Here is a 19,306-nt window from a genome sequence, read left to right on the forward strand (position 1 = left end):
CAGCAGATTTATCTGCAGAAACCCTGCAGGCTAGGAGAGCTTGGAGCCCTATCTTCAAAGTCCTAAAGGATAAACAATTTCAACCAAGAATAACCTACCCAGCCAAGCTAAGCTTCATCAGTGAGGGAGAATTAAAATCTTTCCCAGATATCCAATCCCTAAGAACTTATGCTGCCACCAAACCATCTCTACATGAAACACTTAAGAAAGTACTAAACACAGAAGAAAAGGAAAAAAGAACAACATTCTTCACAAGAGTACAGGGAAAAGAATAAAATATACACGAACCAACCCCAAAAGCAAAAGAAAGACAAAAAAAAAAAAAAGAAAAAGAAAAAAGAAAAAACCAAGTGGAAGAACAATAACTCAATAAGAACTCCATGATAGGGAGAACTCTCACATTTCAATAATTAGTCTGAATGTGAATGGACTAAACGCACCACTGAAAAGACATAGAATGACAAAATGGATAAAATATCACCAGGCAACAATATACTGCCTTCAAGAGACCCATCTCACTAGAAAGGACATACACAGACTCAAAGTAAGAGGATGGGAAACAAATTTTCAGGCGAATGGAACACAAAAGATAGGAGGAGTCGCGATCCTAATTTCAGACAAAATACCATTTAAGCTATCAAAAATTAAAAAAGATACAGAGGGCCACTACATAATGATAAAAAGTTCACTCCATCAACAAGAAATATCTATCCTAAACATATATGCACCCAACATAGGTGCGCCAACATTCATAAAGCAACTTCTAGGAAAACTAAAGAAAGACATTGACTCTAGCACCATAGTAACTGGGGACTTTAATACACCACTCACAACCTTAGACAAATCATCAGGACAAAAAATCAGCAAGGAGATCCGGAGACTCTGGGCCAAATGGACTTAATTGATACCTATAGAACACTCCATCCAAAGACCACAGAATACACATTCTACTCATCACCACATGGAACATATTCTAAGATCAACCACATAATTGGACACAAATCAAGTATAATCAAATTTAAAAGGACTGAAATTCTACCATGCACCTTCTCAGACCACAGTGGAATAAAAATAAACATTGACACCAACAAAGTCCCCCCCAAACCCACAAAGACATGGACACTAAACAGCATGATGCTAAATAACTCCTGGGTCAATGATGACATCAAAACAGAGATCAAAAGATACCTGGAAACAAATGAAAATGAAGAAACATCTTACCAAAATCTCTGGGCTGTCTTAAAAGCTGTAATAAGAGGGGAATTTATATCCCTACAAGCACACATGAAGAAAGGAAGGAACAGAAATTAACAACCTAACAAGCCACCTAAAGAAGCTGGAAAAGCAAGACCACAAAAACCCTAATTTCAGCAGAAGAATCCAGATCACCAAGATAAAAGCCCAAATCCAGGACATAGAAGACAAAAAGATAATAGAAAAAAATCAATGAAACAAAAAGTTGGTTCTTCGAAAGAATAAACAAGATCGATGGTCCCCTAGCTAGACTGACCAAGAAAAAACGAGAAAATAAACAAATAAGCATAATCAGAAACACAAAAGATGAAGTCACATCTGACCCTGAAGAAATACAAAAGATCATTAGAGACTACTACGTACACTTGTATGGAAACAAACTTGAAAACCTTAAGGAAATGGAGGACTTTCTGACATCACACAACCCACCTAAGTTGGAACAAGAAGAAATTGAGACCCTAAATAAACCAATAACAATCAAGGAAATAGACTATGTAATAAGAAAACTTCCTACAAAAATAAAGCCCTGGACCAGATGGCTTTCCAGCAGAATTCTACAAGACATTTAAGGAGGAGCTGATACCAATCCTACTGAAGGTATTCCAGGAGATTGAAAAAGATGGAACGCTCCCCAAATCATTTTACGAAGCCAACATCACATTGATACCCAAGCCAGGTAAAGATCCAGCAAAGAAAGAGAACTACAGGCCAATATCTTTGATGAACATAGATGCTAAAATTCTCAACAAGATCCTAGCAAATCGAATTCAGCAATACATCTCAAAAATCATGACCAAGTAGGCTTCATTCCTGGGATGCAAGGCTGGTTCAACATTTGTAAAACCATAAATGTTATTAAATACATCAACAGATGTCAAAACAAAAACCACATGATTATATCATTAGATGCAGAAAAAGCTTTTGATAAAATCCAGCACCCCTTCTTGATAAAAACCCTTGAACATCTAGGCATATGGGGAACATACCTCAAAATAGTAAAAGCCATCTACGAGAAACCCACAGTGAGCATACTCCTAAATAGACAAAAATTAGAACCATTTCCCCTGAAAACTGGAACAAGACAAGGATGCCCACTCTCACCCCTCCTGTTCAACATAGTATTGGAAGTCCTGGCTCGAGCAATCAGAGAAGAGAAGGCAATCAGGGGTATCAAAATAGGAAAAGAGGAAGTCAAGTTATCTCTCTTTGCAGACGACATGATTGTATACCTTGAAAACCCAAGAGAATCTGTCAAAAACCTCCTTACACTGATAAAGACCTTTGGCAAAGTCTCAGGATACAAAATAAATGTACAATAAAAGACAATCGCATTTATCTACACCAATAATAAACAAACAGAAGCCCAAATAAAAAACACAATTCCATTCACAATAGCCACAAAAATATGAAATACCTTGGCATCTTCCTAACCAGAGACGTGAAAGACCTTTACAAGGAAAACTACAAAACACTGCTCAAAGAAATCAAAGTTGACACAAACAAGTGGAAAAATATCCCATGCTCATGGATCGGAAGAATCAACATTGTGAAGATGTCCATCTTACCTAAGGCAATCTACAAATTCAATGCAATACCCATCAAATTACCAGCAACATTCTTCTCAGACCTAGAAAAAACAATGCAGGAATTCATATGGAAACACAAACGTCCAAGAATAGCCAGAACAATCCTCAGCAAAAAAAAAAAAAGCAGGTGGTATCACACTACTAGACTTCAAACTTTACTATAAAGCTACAATCATCAAAACAGCTTGGTACTGGTATAGGAACAGGCATATAGATCAATGGAATAGAATTGAAATTCCAGAAGCAAAACCTCAATTTCTCAACCAACTCATCTTTGACAAAACCTCCACCACCTACCACTGGGGAGAGGAGAACCTATTCAGTAAATGGTGCTGGGAAAACTGACTGACCACATGCAGAAGATTGAAACAGGACCCCTATCTATCCCCATGCACAAAAGTTAATTCCAAATGGATCAGAGACCTAAATGTAAATCCTCAAACCATAAGAACCTTAGAAAATGAAGGAAAAACCCTCATGGAAATCGGAACTGGCATCCAATTCCTGAACAAAACCCAAAACCCACAGCTTATAAGAGAGAAAATAGACAAGTGGGACCTTGTTAAACTGACAAGCTTCTGCAAAGCCAAAGAAACCATCAAGAGAGCAGGGAGACAGCCTACAGACTGGGAAAAAGTATTTGCCAACTCCAGGTCCGACAAAGGCTTAACATCCTGGATCTACAAGGAACTCAAATGTGCTGAAAAGAAAAAAACAAACAACCCCAATTTAAAATGGGCAAAAGATATGAATAGACACTTCACAAAGGAAGACATCCAAGCAGCCAACAAACACATGAAGAAATGTTCAACCTCACTAATCATCAGGGAGATGCAAATCAAAACTACACTGAGATACCACCTAACCCCAGTCAGAATGGCAATTATCAACAACTCAAAAAATAACAGCTGCTGGAGAGGGTGTGGTGAAAAGGGAACACTTCTACACTGTTGGTGGGAGTGTAAACTAGTGCAACCTCTGTGGAAAGCAGTGTGGCGATTCTTAAAAGCTGTAAATACCAACCTCCCATATGACCCCGCAATCCCCCTACTGGGAATATATCCTGAAGAACACAAATCACTCTATAAAAAAGATACCTGCACACGCATGTTTATCGCAGCATTGTTCACAGTAGCAAGAACCTGGAAACAGCCATGCTGCCCGTCAAAAGAGGAATGGATTTAAAAAAGGTGGTACATATACACGATGGAATACTACGCAGCCATAAAAAAGAACAAAATCATGAATTTCGCAGCAACCTGGATGGAACTAGAGTCTATAATACTGAGTGACCTCTCACAGAAACAAAGATCCTAATATCACATGTTCTCACTCATATAATGGACCTTAAACATCCAATGCAATACTATACGAAAATGACTGACCGTACTGGGAAACTATGGTGGGGGGAGGGAGATGGGATTAACAGTAGCAAATATCTGTCTGGGAATGGGGAAACACCCGATATCAACAGGGTGTCTGAATGAAAAGTAATTGTATACCTAACCCTTAACTGTACCCCACAACTTCACAATTTAAAAAAAAAAAAACTCTTTACATGTTTAAGTATGTGCATATATATGTCTGTATTATAATGACTGATAATTATATTTGATTTTTCTCAGAACCCTTCAACTCTAAACCTCGCAAAATGCAAAGTATGAGTATGATGTAAATATTATTCACTCTCCCATTAACTCATGAATATGTGGCCTCTTTCGTATTATCTACTTCATTTTCATGATAGTTAGATGTGAAAGTATAAATATACCTGACAATTATATCATGGTTTCTATGAGGTAGTCATGTTTTAAAAGCTTACATATCCTGCATCCTAAAAGTAGCACATCAAATTTACATACTAGGTATTATTATTGTTAGTTCACTGGAAGAGAATCTGAAACACAGAGAGTTTAAGTAACTTGACAAAGGTTACAATTAGTAAGTAGTAGATATGTATTTTGAACCCAGGATCTACTATTATATAAAGAAGATAATTTTTAAAAAATCCTAGGATTTCATAAATTCAGGGTCACATACTTTTTTGTATTTGAAATGGTCTCATTTGGTCTTTTAAAATGCATATGCAATTTCAATCCTTGTCGTTTTCTTAATCTTTGCTGATATTCAGCTATTATCTGTTTTAATCCTTCCAGATTTTCAATTATCAAAGACCTATTCTACCAAGTGTCCTAACATCAATTTTATCAACCTCATGAAAGTGTTCTTTTAAACGTTTAACACTTTACTTTGTAATATATTTGCATTTTATTGTTGGATATTGTCTACATTCAAAAACAGGTGTCAGACTGAAAGACTAAATGCAAAGGTACACACATTTGTTAAGCTGGAATTGTGAAGAGGTGGACTGAATGAGATCCATTTCCATAGCTGCTTAGTACATTTTAGCAAACATTTTCTTGCTATGACAACTTGTTAACTGCAATATTAAAGAGCATACTCTATCTACTTCTTTCTATTTTGTCTTTTTTCTCTCAGTGAGACAGGTCTCTGGGTTCTAATTTACTTGAAAATCTGCAAGAAAAACTTCAGAAAATATCTTCATTATGTAGAAGAAGAATGAGATGTGTGCAACCAGCTTGCATACTACGTTTATAAAACACAGGCAAAATTGCATTCTTTAATTTTTTTGTGTGACTGGCAGTATCTTAGAGATATATATTATATTTTTGGCTAATAATGGCTTATAAATTATTATCTAATATCATTAAGATATGTTTTATTTTTAATATCATTTAAGTTATTTTAAATTTTATAATAAATTATGATATATGTTTCCAATTTATGAATAAAATTATATGTGTATTATAATAGTAGATATTTAGGTTCCTAAAAAGAACCTATAATCCAAAAATATACAAATCAAATCAATATTTGTGCTATAAATAATCCAAAATTTTATATTTTACAAGGTACTTGTTAAAGCCTACTTTTTTCTATAGTTCATTACTAATGGATGAAATACTGACATTTTCACTATATAATGCTAAAGGAGAAAGTGACTTGTATGGTATGGGATGCATGAAGAATGAATAGTCCTAAAGATGCTATGGAAATTAAAAAGGGAAATAAACAAAGACTGTGAATAATTCTATACCACAAATTTGATAACTTTGATGGAATGTACCAATTACTTAGAAGATACAATTTTCCAAAACTCATACAAGAAGAAAGACAATCTGAATAAGCTTATATCTCCTCAATAAGTTGAACCACTAATATCTTCCAAATGAAAGCATCAGACCCACATGAGACCACTGGTGAATTCGCTCAAACATTAAAGAAACAAAATGTTCAATACTCTGTAATGTCTTTCAAAAAATAGAAGCAGGGGAACTCCTTCCTAACTCATTCTAGGAGGCCGGATTTTTCCACTAATCCCCACATCAGACAAACTTATTACAAGAAAAGAAAACTATGGATCAATATCCCTCATAAACATAGATGTGAAACATCCTCAAATATATTAGCAAATCAAATCCAACAATGCATAAAAATAATTTTACAACATGAACAAATGGGGTTTTTCTTGGGTTGCATGGCTGATTCAGCATTCAAAAATCAATTAGAGTAATCTATCATATCAACAGCCTAAAGAAAAAAAATCACGTGAATAACAGAAGAGTATGTGACCATAAACTAGGGAAAGAGGGGGATTTCCTCACCTTGATAAATAATATATATAACTACAAAACTACAAATAGCATCTTGATTAATAGTGAGAAACTTGCAAATTTCCCACAAGAATCAGGAATAGGAAAAGTATATCTCCTTTTACCACACCTTGTCAATATTTACTAAACTTCTAAATAATGTGATAAGACTAGAAAAAAGGTAAAAGTAATTAAGAAGGAAAGAATAAAACTGTCTTTGTTCAGAGATGACATGAATGTCTATGTAGAACATATAAAATAATTGAGAAAAATCTTCCTGGAACTAGTAAGTGATTACAGAAAGTTTGTTGGATACAAGGTTAATATACAAAAGTCAGTTGCTTTCTTATATACCAGCAATGAACAAGTGGAATTTGAAATTGATATCACAATATCATTTACATTATCATCTCCTAAAATGAAATAGGTATAAATATAACCAGATTTGTATAAAATCTATAGGAGCAAAAACCAAAAAACATTGATAAATGTAATTCTAAAAGAACAAATGCTAAGTAAAATAAGACAAAATTTGCATGTTCTCATTCATATGTGAGAGAAAAAGAAAAAAAAAATTATCAAGATAGAGAGTAGAATGATGGCTACCAGAGGCTAGGAAGTCTAATAGAGATGGAGGATAAACTGAGCATGGTTAATGGGCACAGCAATATAGTAAGTTAGGAAGAATAAGATCTAGTATTTGGTAGTACAATTGTGTGAGTATAGTTAACAATACTTTATTGTATACTCTAAAATAACTAAAAAGGGGAATTGAAGTGTTGCTAACAGAAAAAAAATAATTTTTGAAGTAATAAGTACCCTAATTACTCTGATTTGGTCATTACAAATTATTATTATTATTATTACTTTGAGTTGGAGTCTCACTCTGTCACCCAGACTGGAGTGTGGTGGCCACTCCCGGCCACCACAGCCTCAACCTGCTGGGCTCCAGTGATCCTTCCACCTCAGCCTTCCAAATAGCTGGAACTACAGGCGCACGCTACCATGCCCGGCTAATTTTTGATTTATTGTAGAGATGAGGTCTCGCCAAGTTGCCCATGTGGGTCTTAAACCCACAGGCTCAGGCAATCCACTCACATCAGCCTCCCAAAGTGCGGGATTACAGGTTGAGCTACCGAGTCCAGCTATCATTGCAAATTATAAGCCTGCATCAAAATATCACATGTATCCCATAAATATATGCAACTACTATGTACCTATAACATTTTAAAATTTGATTTTAATTTACTTACATTAAAGTAAATACATAAGTGAAAGTTTAAAAATAAACAAACATAAATAACTCAAAAAATATTCCATGTTCATAGATAGGTAGGCTCGATATTGTCAAGATGCCAGTTCTTCCTAACTTGATGTACAGACTCAATGCGTTCCCAGTCTAAACCCCACTGGTAATTTTGCAGATAATAGCAAACTGATTCAAAAGTCAATATGTAGGAGAAAAACACCCAGAATTGCTGACACAATATTGAAGGAGAACAAAGTTGGAGAACTAACACTACCCAACTTCAAGGCTTACTGCAAACTACAATAACCAACAAAATGTGGTATTAGTGGTATCAGTGAAGAATACAACAAGAGAATGGAATAGAAAGCCTGACTCTAGACTCAACATGAATATAGTCAACTGATCTTTGACAAAGACATGAAACAATGCAATGAAGCAAAGATGGTTCTTTCAACAAATAGTTCTGAAACAACTCTATATATATACTTGTAAAAATAAATCTAGGCACAGACCTTGAATCCTTCACACACACAATAATAAGTTAAATGGCTCATAGACCTAACTGCAAAATGGAGAACTATAAATCTCATAAAACAAAACAAAGAAAAAAATCACGAGTATGAAAATAACTTTTTAGATACACCACTGATGACATAACCTATAAGATAAATAATTGATAAGCCGTGCTTTTTTGAAATTAAAAAAAAAAATTATTTCAGAAAAGAAAGTATCAAAAGAAGGAGAAAACAAGCCACAGATTGGGAGGAAATATTTGCAAAAGATATCTGACAAAGGACTATACTTAAAATATATGAAGATTTCTTAAAAATCAATAATAAGAAAACATACAACCCAATTAAAAACTAGGCCAAAGACCTGAAAGATACCTCACTAAAGAAGTATACAGATGGCAAGTACTCATATTAAAAGATGTTCCATTTTATGTGTCATAAGGGAAATGCAAATCAAAACAGCAATGAGATACCACTACAACCTATTAGAATGGCCCAAATCCAGAACACTAAGAGCACTAGCAATGAGATAACATTACGTACATATTAGAATAACAGTCTAAAACACAGACAACACCAAATCCTGACAAGGACGTGAAGCAACAGGAACTCTTATTCATTGCTAGTGGAAATGCCAAATGACACGGCCACTTTGGAAGACAGTTTGGCTGTTTTTCACTAAACTAAAGATACTCTTAGCATATGATGCAGCAATTGTGGTGTTAGGTATTTTCCCCAGGTAATTGAAAACGTATGTCTTCGGTGGCTCAGCCTGTAATCCCGCGCCTTTGGGAGGCTGAGGTGAGTGGATTGCCTGAGCCTGTGGGTTCCAGACCCGCCTGGGCTGAGAATTTGTCTCTACAATAAATCAAAAAATTAGTCAGGCGTGGTAGCGCATGCCTGTAATTCCGGCTACTTGGAAGGATGAGGCGGAAGGATTGCGGGAGCCCAGCAGGTTGAGGCTGCGGTGGCCTGGAGCTGCCACTGCACTCCAGTCTGGGCGACAGAGTGAGACTCCGACTCAAAAAAAAAAAAAAAAAGAAAAGAAAAGAAAACGGATGTCTACACAAAAATCTGTATACAAATATTTATAGCATCTTTATTTATAATGGTCAAAACTTGGAAGTAACCACGATGTCCTTCTGCAGGTAAATGGAGTATATGCAGAAGGAAGTCAGAAAACATAACCTTCCCAGCTTATTACTTTCATGACCTCTTGTTTGGCTAAAATATAAATGGGATTCTGAAGACATATGCTCTCACAAAATCATAATTTTCAGAGGATTTGAAAGGACAGTTTTCAGTCATAAATTTCACATTAAAGGTAGCTGAGGAAATAAAACCAAACTTTATAGAAGATGAAACGAATTGTTGAATTGTGTCCTTCAAAGATACTTTAAAGTCCTAACCCTCAGGACCTCAAAATTTGACCTTGTTTGGAAATAGAAAAATTTCCAATAAAATTAGATAACTTATGATGAGGTCATACTGGAGTAGGGTGATATTATAAAAATATCTTGTCTATTTTTTTCCAAATTTATATTTATTGCTATAGGTAGTAGCAAAATTCATCTCAAGACATGTTATAGAGATTGTTTAGAAGTCAGAAAAATCTATCCACATTATCATCATGGATCACCAACATAACTGGTGTCCTCACAAAAGATGAAAGATTATGTGAAAACAATCAAATAGGGAGAACACCACATGACTATTGTAAAGCAGAGATTGCAGATGTAGTGGTTGTTGTAGAAGCCAAGGGATGCCTGTGGCTACCAGAAGATGAAAGAGGCAAGGAAGAATTTCCCACAGAGGTTTCAGAGGACACAAGATTCTATTACCAACTTTGATTCTGGACTTTTAGCTTTCAGAAGTGGGAGAAAAAATTTCTGTTGTTATAGCCACAGTTTGTGGTATGTCCTGCCACAGTTGATGACAGATCTAGGACATGGATACAAATTTGAACATACCAGAAACTTGAAATATGTAAAAGTAGAGTGCTGTATACTCTGTATTCAGTAATAATAACTAGATTTAGTCTGATTCTATTTCATATCTAACCAATGGCTACAGTGGTGCTAATATGTTAATAAAAATAAAAACGCTCATAAAAATGTAAAAAAATCAAAAACAATAGATGTTGACACGGATGTATTGAAAAGTGAATGTTTATACATTGTTGGTGGGTGTGTAAATTAATATAACCTCTTTGGAAAAGGTATAGAGATTCTCAAAGAACTAAAAGTAAATCTATCCTTTGATCCAGCAATCCTACCACTTGTATCTACCCCAGGAAACAGAGGCTTTAATACAGAAAAGATACCCGTGCTCGTGTGTTTTTCATAGCACAGTTCACAAATGCAAAGAAGTGGAATCAACCTGATCAGTGGATAATTAAAATATCGTGTATATTATACACACTGTGGAATAATATTGATCCTTAACAAATAGTGAAATAATGTATTTTGCAGCAAATTGGATGGAATTGTAAACCATCATCCTAAGTGAAGTAACACAGGAACAGAAAACCAAACACTTCATGTTCTCACTTACAAGTGGGAACTAAACTAAAATCTGTAAAGGCATGGAGAATGTCATCATGGACATTGGAGACTCAGAAAGGGGAAGGTGAGTAGGGGGGAGAGATGAAAAATCACCTATGGGGTACAATGCACACAAGTGGGGATGTGGGTACTCACAAATTCCAGACTTCTTCACAATGTATTACTGTAACCAAAAACAAATTGTATCTTCTAAAGCAGGGATCCCCAATCCCCAGGCCATCGACAGGTGATAGCATTAGATTCTCATAATAGTGCAGACCCTACTGTGTACTGTGCATGTGAAAGATCTAGGTTGCATGCTCTTTTGAGAATCAAATGCCTGATGATCTAAGGTGGATCTGAGGGGGTGATGCTAGTGCTGAGGAGTGACTGAAAATAGATTAACATTAGCAGTGAGGTTTGACTGCACAGAGTCCATAAGAAATCAATTGCTTGCAGACTCATATCAAGACCCCATCAGTGAGTAGTGAGTTGATGTACTTCAGTTGTATAACTTCATCTGGTGACAGACTTTAAGTCAGAATTCAACACTTATTTTAGTCCACATGTGGCAGCCCATTATTTTATTTACTACTCTTGTCTGCGCTTCGTTTTTTAAATCATGAATTGTATAATTGTTTCATTATATATCACTATGTAATAATAATAGTAATGAAGTGCACAATCAATACTATGCAATTGAATCATCCCCAAACTATCTCCCTACTCCGGTTCATGGAAAAATTGTCTTTCTTGAAACTGGCCCCTGATGTCAAAAAGGTTTAGGACCACTGATGTAGAGCTATTGGAATAAAAAAGAGGCCCAAGGGAGCTTGCTTGCCCCTTCTACAAGTGAGGGCACAGGAAGACACCCTCTATGAGGTACAGGCTCTCCCTGGACACAAATCTGCTGGTGCCTTATTAACTATGGACTTTACAGTCTTCTGAATTGTGAGAAATAAATGTTTCTTATTCATAAGCCAAATTAATTTTTTTTAAAAAAGCAAACATAAAGACCCTGCAGTGAGAGCAGTGGCAGTAAGCCTTCTTAAGTGGTGTTTGTTCTAAATCTTATTTTCCCTGCCTCTTTCTTGGCTTGGATTGGGGTCCCCAACAGAATTCTGTGACTCCAGAGAGGAGAACCCTATGAAGAAGCTCCACCTGGAAATCCAACTGGTGAAGGCAGTTCTTCAACCTTTTCCTGGGCTTCCTGACAAATCAAATTCTCTTTCCCACCCTGTGGTGGGTGTTGTACCTCACTTGATACCCCTTGTGGGGAAATATGTTTCAGATATATTTCTGAAACAGTCTGTACAAAACTGATTTTTATTAAAAATAAGTAAAATTTGAACATATTAAGGCAAGCTTAAATTAAATTTTGTGATAATTCATTTTAGTAAATGACTAATTACTTCTATTTGTCCACACTTCATTTTCATATATCTAATTTACATAATGCATAGGAGATATACAGTATATAGATTCTACATTACAGATATGTTTAATATCTGAGTATTTATTTATATCTGTAATTCAATAGAGAAGAACTTCTTGAGTCCAAATAATCATTAGGCACAGATTCTAAACAGTAAAGTTAATTTAAAGTTTTCTTTTTAGTAAGGCTAATTCTAGGTAGGTTTTGCTGGGGTTTTTTTATTAGCTAAATGAAACTTCTGTTTCATGTCAGTGTATAAAAAGAATTAAGCACATTATAAATCTGTAAAATAGTAACTAAATTTTAAAATATGATTGTGTTGCCCACATATCTATTGACAGAAGAATGGGTAAACAAAATGTGGTATATGCATACAGTGGAAGATTATTCACCCCTTAAAGAAAAGGGAAAATTGGGACACATGCTACAAAATAAATGAACCTGAAGGACATTATGTTAGGTGAAATAAGCCAATCACAACAAGAAAAATTATGTATAATTATATGTATGAAGTGCCTACAGTAATCAAATTTATAGAGACAGAAAGTAGAGCGGTGATTGCCCGGATATGGGAGGAAATGGGGAGTTGTTTAATGGATAAAGAGTCAACTAGTGCAACCTCTTTGGAAGACAGTGTGGTGATTTCTGAAAGAACTAGAAATTGACCTTCCATATGATCCAGCAACCCTCCTATTGGTAATATACCCTGAGGAATTCAAATCATTCTACAAAAAAGACACCTGCACATGCATGTTTGCTGCAACTCTATTCACAATAGCAAAGACAGGGAGCCAACCATGCTGCTCATCGATGCTGCAATGGATAGAAAAAATGTGGTACATATACCCAATGGAATATTATGCAGCCATAAATAAGGACAAACATATGGACTTTGCAGCAACTTGGATGGATTTAGAGTCTATCATACTCAGTGATCTATCACAGAAACAAAGAGAAGAGTACCATATGTTTTCACTCAGAAGCAGACCTTGAAGAATTATCTAAATACTATAAGAAAGATTGGCAGTAGTGAGAAGCTGCCAGGGGATGGGGGATGGGATTGGCAGTTAAGGGAAACTGCCAGGTATGGGAGGGGCACACCTCATCAACAAGAGTACCTGCATAATGAACATTTGTATTCCTAACCCTGAATTGTACCACACATCTTTAAAATAAAATTAAAAAATAAAACAAACAAAAAATTTTGCAATTTAAAAAATTTCTGAAATTTGGTTGTACAACAATGTGAATGTACTTAACACTACCAAAATATACATTTAAAAATGGTTAAGATGATAAATTCTATGATGTGTTTTTTCCCAGAAATAAAATTTTAAAATTAAAAAAGTAAATAATTGTCTTGGAACACATCCATACTTAATAAAGTCCTTTAAACACACACACACACACACACACACACAGTTCGTAAAAATTTTAAATATTAAATATTTTTTAAAATTACCCCAAATACAATATATTTCAATATGTCAGGCATACATATATCAAGATAGCATAACTTAATGATAAATTTATTTTAACTTAATTAACCAGTCATTTCTATTAGTATGAAATATAAATTTCAAATTTTATTTTTGAAAAATAACTCATGAGGTATATGACAACACAGATATCTTGATTAAATTACCTTCTAATTTTATTCTAATTCCAGATTAGTTGCTTAAATCTCAATGTTGGTATTTAGTAACTACTCAATAAATGTAGACTGAATTAGAGAGGATAATAAAAATGATATAAATTTTAATTAATTTTGATGACAATAATTATAATCAATTTTTTCACAAGGTGAGTTTGACACAAAGTCTTTAAATCACACTGTTCCAAAGCTTAGAAATACTTGCTTAGTAAGAGCAAAGTCTAAAATGTCAGATTTTTAAAATAAATCATAAAGTTAACCACAAAAAAAATGAATAACATGATGTTAGAAAAATCGTTGGTTTGTTTTTTGTTTTTGCTTCAAGTTTATAGTCACTGTTAAGGGTAGGAGCAAACTCAACCTCAGGATCTGTTATAGGAATCATCAAGAAGTCACCAAAATCCATCCATGCCATCACTATAATCTTTCAACCTCATTTGACTTTTCTTCTAAAATCTGCATATTTCTGAAGAAGCCTTGTGTCTTTTATTTTATACTTCCACTAGTAGTCACAACTAGTTCAGATTATTCAATATGAGTACTAGTTTCCTTTAAACTAGACTGTATGTCTTAGTGACACATACAAATATTTGTTTTTCTAAAATTGGCTCATAAGAAAGAACCGCTTTTAAAAAAAATATTATCATTAATAAAATGTTTACTTGTTATTAAAAGCCAAATTGAATATGACAAAATTGATCCTTGACTATTGAAAAAAACTATTGGAATATGTCAGTGATTCAAACTATCTTAAATCATTCATACACATTTTGTTGTAAAGGTGCTTAATAATTATTCAGTAATGTTACTGAAATTTGGATGAACCACCTTTTATTGACTGATAGAAAACTGAACATTACATAGGGTCTGGAATATATAAAATAGAAAACATGTCATTCCTTTAGACATTTAAGGCATCAAAATCTATTAAAAGTAGATATCTCCTTCTAAGCTGCAAAACCCACAAAAATGTTACTGAAAATTAATATTGGAAATAGCATAGTCAAATTTGCTTTTAAATGTATTCTATGCCCATACTTTTTAATAACATGAATTAAATATATGCTTTGCTCCTATAGACTAAATTCACACAAATGTAAATATATTGTGTATCTACATTTCAATAAGTTTGTTAAATTTAGTTAATAATCATACCTGAGTTAGCTCATTAATATCTACAAGTCCATTACTGTCTGCATCAAAATATTTAAACATTTGATCCACCAACAGCTTCTTCCTAGATACGTCATCAGCACTAGGGTTTTCATTTTCTTGCATAATATATTTTTGATTTTGTAAATCTAAAAGGATGTTTTTCATCTTGCTGTATTCAGTGGTCTTGCAGTTATCTCCTGTAACAAAAAAACTGAGTTATTTTCAGAGCAACATCATTAAAAAATAATTTATTTTATTAATGTCTAGAAGCAGATATTCTATGAATAACATGCTTTGCACATGACTTCTACTTTTCTCGTTTTGTATAACTTACATCTTGTGCAAGAAAACAGTAATGGGTTTTCATAGTAATACAGAAAACTTTTATTTCTATCAGATCCAATAGCAGTATTTTTGTCATGTGATTTCTCTATGAGGAAGGCATTGATGCTTTGAGGGACATAGAAAAATATGATAGCTCCGATTAGCTCCAGTGTTGAAATTTATTATCTTAGTTTTAATACTCACTATTAATCTCTATATTGATAGTCTTACGGGTGCAGAAATGCAGGGAGGTGAAATGAGTTGCCCAAGGCGAAGGGTTAGATTGTAACGGATTTTGCACTTAAACTTATACATACCTGGCTCCAAAAGACTATACCACATTTATAATGTGAAATATGTTTTAGACATTTGAATTTGTTTTGATGAATTTTTTATGTATATATTTCCAAATATGTACATATATTTAAAAATTTATTATATTATTCTTGAATTAATGCTTATTGATTCATACTAATTGTATATATATAGGTGCATGTAATATTCAAAACAAAGTTGTTGGGATATCCATCACCTCAAGAATGTATTGCATCTTTGTGTTAGAAACATTCCAAACACACACTTTTATATCTTGAAATATACAATAAATTATTGTTAACTAAAGTTAGCCTGTTGTTCTACTGAACATTTTATCTAACTGTATCTTGCATTTATTAGTCAACCTTTCTTTATTCCCTCCCACCCCACTACCCTGTCCATACTCTGGTAATAAACATTCAATTCTCTGTCTCTCTGAGTTCAATTTTTTTTATCTCCCAGATATGAGTGAGAAAATGTGATATTTGTCTTTTCACGCCTGGCTTATTTTATTTAACATAATGTCCTCCAGCTTTATCTATGTTGTTGCAAGTGACAGGATTACATTCTTTTTATGGCTAAATAATATTTCACTGTGTATATGTGTCACGTTTATCTTTTTTCATTCATTAATTGATAAATATTTAGATTGATTTCATACCATGATTATTGTGAATAGTGTTGAAATAAACATAGGCGTGCAGATGTCTCTTTGATATATTGTCTTCTTTTCTTTTGGACATACACCCAACAGTGAGATTGCTTATGTATTTTGTTAGGGATGTATATTAGTTACAGCCACTATGTAGTACAGTATGAAGGTTACTCAAAGAACAACAACAAAAAATGGATTTTCTTAATTCTGAGTATTCTAAAGATATTAAACTCATATTAATGTTCTTTCAAAAGTCTTCTCTTATTGTTCTAATATTCATTTATCTGTTCATTTAGGATACTTGATGTATAACGTGATATATAGTTGCATTTGTATATTAAGATTTTAACATTGCAAATCTTATCTCCATGGCTTAAATTATAAGTATATTGTAGTAAAACTACATTACAGATTTTCAGTGTCTCCCAAGTAATAACCAGCACAACATGGAATATCATGTCAATAAAACTAATTTATTGACTATTTTTTCTCAGAAATAACTATAATTGTTCTAATGCCTCCACATAATTATTTTACAAATGATATCACTTACAATGGTCCTACAATGATGTCTTTAAGCATAGCTTATTGAAAATATATATATGTTGTTGATAGCAAATGTAATATAAAATATATTGTACAAAAATGCAGCACATGATATAATTTTCAAATTAAGCGATATTATATTGGTTGAGAGTGTTTTACACCACATTTTAAGAAAAATACTCAAATTTTATGATCAGTTTTAACAATTAGGCTTTGACAGTATCTACAATTTTAAGAGAAGATTTCTAAAGATATTTAAAAATGTATGTGAGAAGCATAGAGTTGAAAAACAATGTTTGAAGTCTTGTTGTTTTTCAAGACAAAATAGAAAACAATCTCTTCTAGAGAATGATAGACTATACTTTTCAAAGATAATAAAATGACGAGTCTTGTTTAGCAATTTTAGTTTTTTAGCAATCCTGTCAAAATGTTCTTTTTCACAACAAAATATAAACTTCGTGCTGCAGATTAAGTCAATTTTGCTTTATTCTGTTCTCAATAGAGAATAATAAGAAGAATATATTTTCATGATAGCAAGGAATTCACTGACAAAAGAGAGAAGTAATCAAATCTGGAGCCATTGCTAGCAATTTTGGTCTGGAAAAGCAGCACAAAAGGAATCTTTAAACTGTGTGCTGGTGCTCATCTGGGTGCATGTGTGTGCATCAAGAAGGAGAGAATGTGTGACAAAAGCATGAGAAAAGGATTGTAAACGGTTCCGATAGTCCTGATTTGGATTTCTGTACATGACCCTATTGAAGGCAAGGGGGTGCAAGGTTGGCTTTGGACCACAGGCAATAGGGAATCAAAATGTGGGTGAGAGACAAATGGGAAGCAGAATTTAAAAACTAAAACCATGTTAACTAATATTTAAAGTTGGGGAAAGCTGGGGGAATTTGGATCTAATCATATTTCCATTCCTAACTTGCCATAAATTTTCTCTTAAGTCCTAGCATCAAAGTGGTTCCTGGCAATCCAAAAAATAAAAGAATTACAGTAGAGGTATGTATATTCTATGGAGATTAACAAAAGATAATTATACAATTACATAAATCTCTGTACAATTTATTAATTTAGTAAAAATCTCTGTCCTATATTTTCATAATAAATTGGAATATCTGTTATTAATAGTAAGTCACACATCACACTGTCTCCATATGTGCCAGAAACTTTACACATGTTATTTTATACATATTATGTTTTATAAAATCAACATGATTTCCACCATTTTACAGATGAGAAACTAAGGCATAAAGAGATTAAATAACTTGTTCAAGATTACAGAGGTGTAAAGGGCAGAATGATTTTTGCACACAAGTCATATCTCTCTTTTATTCCTTAAATTTTTTTCTGTCATGTTCAGAATTGAGTTGCTCATGGCGTTTAATAGTTAAAACCAAGTTTTGTATGGATTTAGTAAATTTGTCCAAGGATTATTTGTGAAGTGAGAGACAAATATAATAAATATAATAAGCCCAAGACAATATCATTGCATATATTATAGATGGAAAAAGAATTCACAAAGAGAGAGAGAGAGAAAACGGAATATCTGAAAGGTAACAGATCAATTCTGAGAAAGCACTAACAGAAAACCTAAGGAAAAATAACTTCTCAAGAGAATATGATGAATGTCAAATGTTTCAGAGTAAAATAAAATTAATAAAGCATGCCCATTGGATTCCTTCAATTGGAGGTAATTGGTGACATTAAAGAAAAACTTTGTGAATTAATGGAGCAAGTTTCATATTACAGTGATTAAGAAGTAAATTCCAAGTGAGGATTTGGAAATACTGAATATTTACTGTCCTTTTAATAATCACCAATAGAAAAGAAAAAAAGGACTAGTATGGTTAATAAAGAAGAATAGAAATTATGTATTATTGTATTTAGAAATTATGCTCTCCACACTCATCCAAGAACAGCATCAAGCAGGAAGGTGAGATGTTTTTGTTCTATATTTGGTTACTTTGGTAGAATATTTTTTCTCAAAACTAATTGACAGTGTGTGGCATTGGCATAGCTAAGAGAAAGGAATGTTTTCCTTGACTAATTTCATGCTCTGGGAGACCAGTAGGGAATTTCCTATGCTTTTCCTCTTCTAGACGCTGAGAACGTATTGGTGAAAAAGATACAATCTGTATTCATTGGTATCTATATCTGATCTTCTATCCCATGGATGCAATGACACTGGGTCTGTACTGATTTCTGACTCAGAGTCATTTTAATGGCAGTGACAATCCAACTGGCCTGTGGTGTTTAGGCGGAGGCAGAATCACTAATACCCCCTTGACCTCACCTGAACAAGCAGTGCCACTTCAGCTCTCTACACAACTGATGATGATTATACCTTCCCTCTTGATAGTGCTACCATCAGTTCTGAGTACATAATCAGTGTTAAAAACCA

General features: G+C 33.7%; 1 protein-coding gene across 2 annotated transcripts in view; it reads right to left on the bottom strand.

The window, feature by feature from the left end:
- Window positions 1-19,306, bottom strand: part of FSTL5 (follistatin like 5) — a 600,815-nt gene that overhangs the window by 442,946 nt on the left and 138,563 nt on the right. For both annotated transcript variants that reach the window (XM_021717056.1, XM_021717055.1), the window contains exon 2: window positions 15,063-15,259. In XM_021717056.1, the coding sequence (XP_021572731.1) occupies window positions 15,063-15,259 (197 nt within the window). The remainder of the gene's footprint in view (window positions 1-15,062; window positions 15,260-19,306) is intronic.

The sequence above is a fragment of the Carlito syrichta genome, unplaced genomic scaffold (assembly GCF_000164805.1).
Source record: "Carlito syrichta isolate Samal-C Ts95f unplaced genomic scaffold, Tarsius_syrichta-2.0.1 Scaffold309202, whole genome shotgun sequence".
Classification (NCBI taxonomy): Eukaryota; Metazoa; Chordata; class Mammalia; order Primates; family Tarsiidae; genus Carlito; species Carlito syrichta.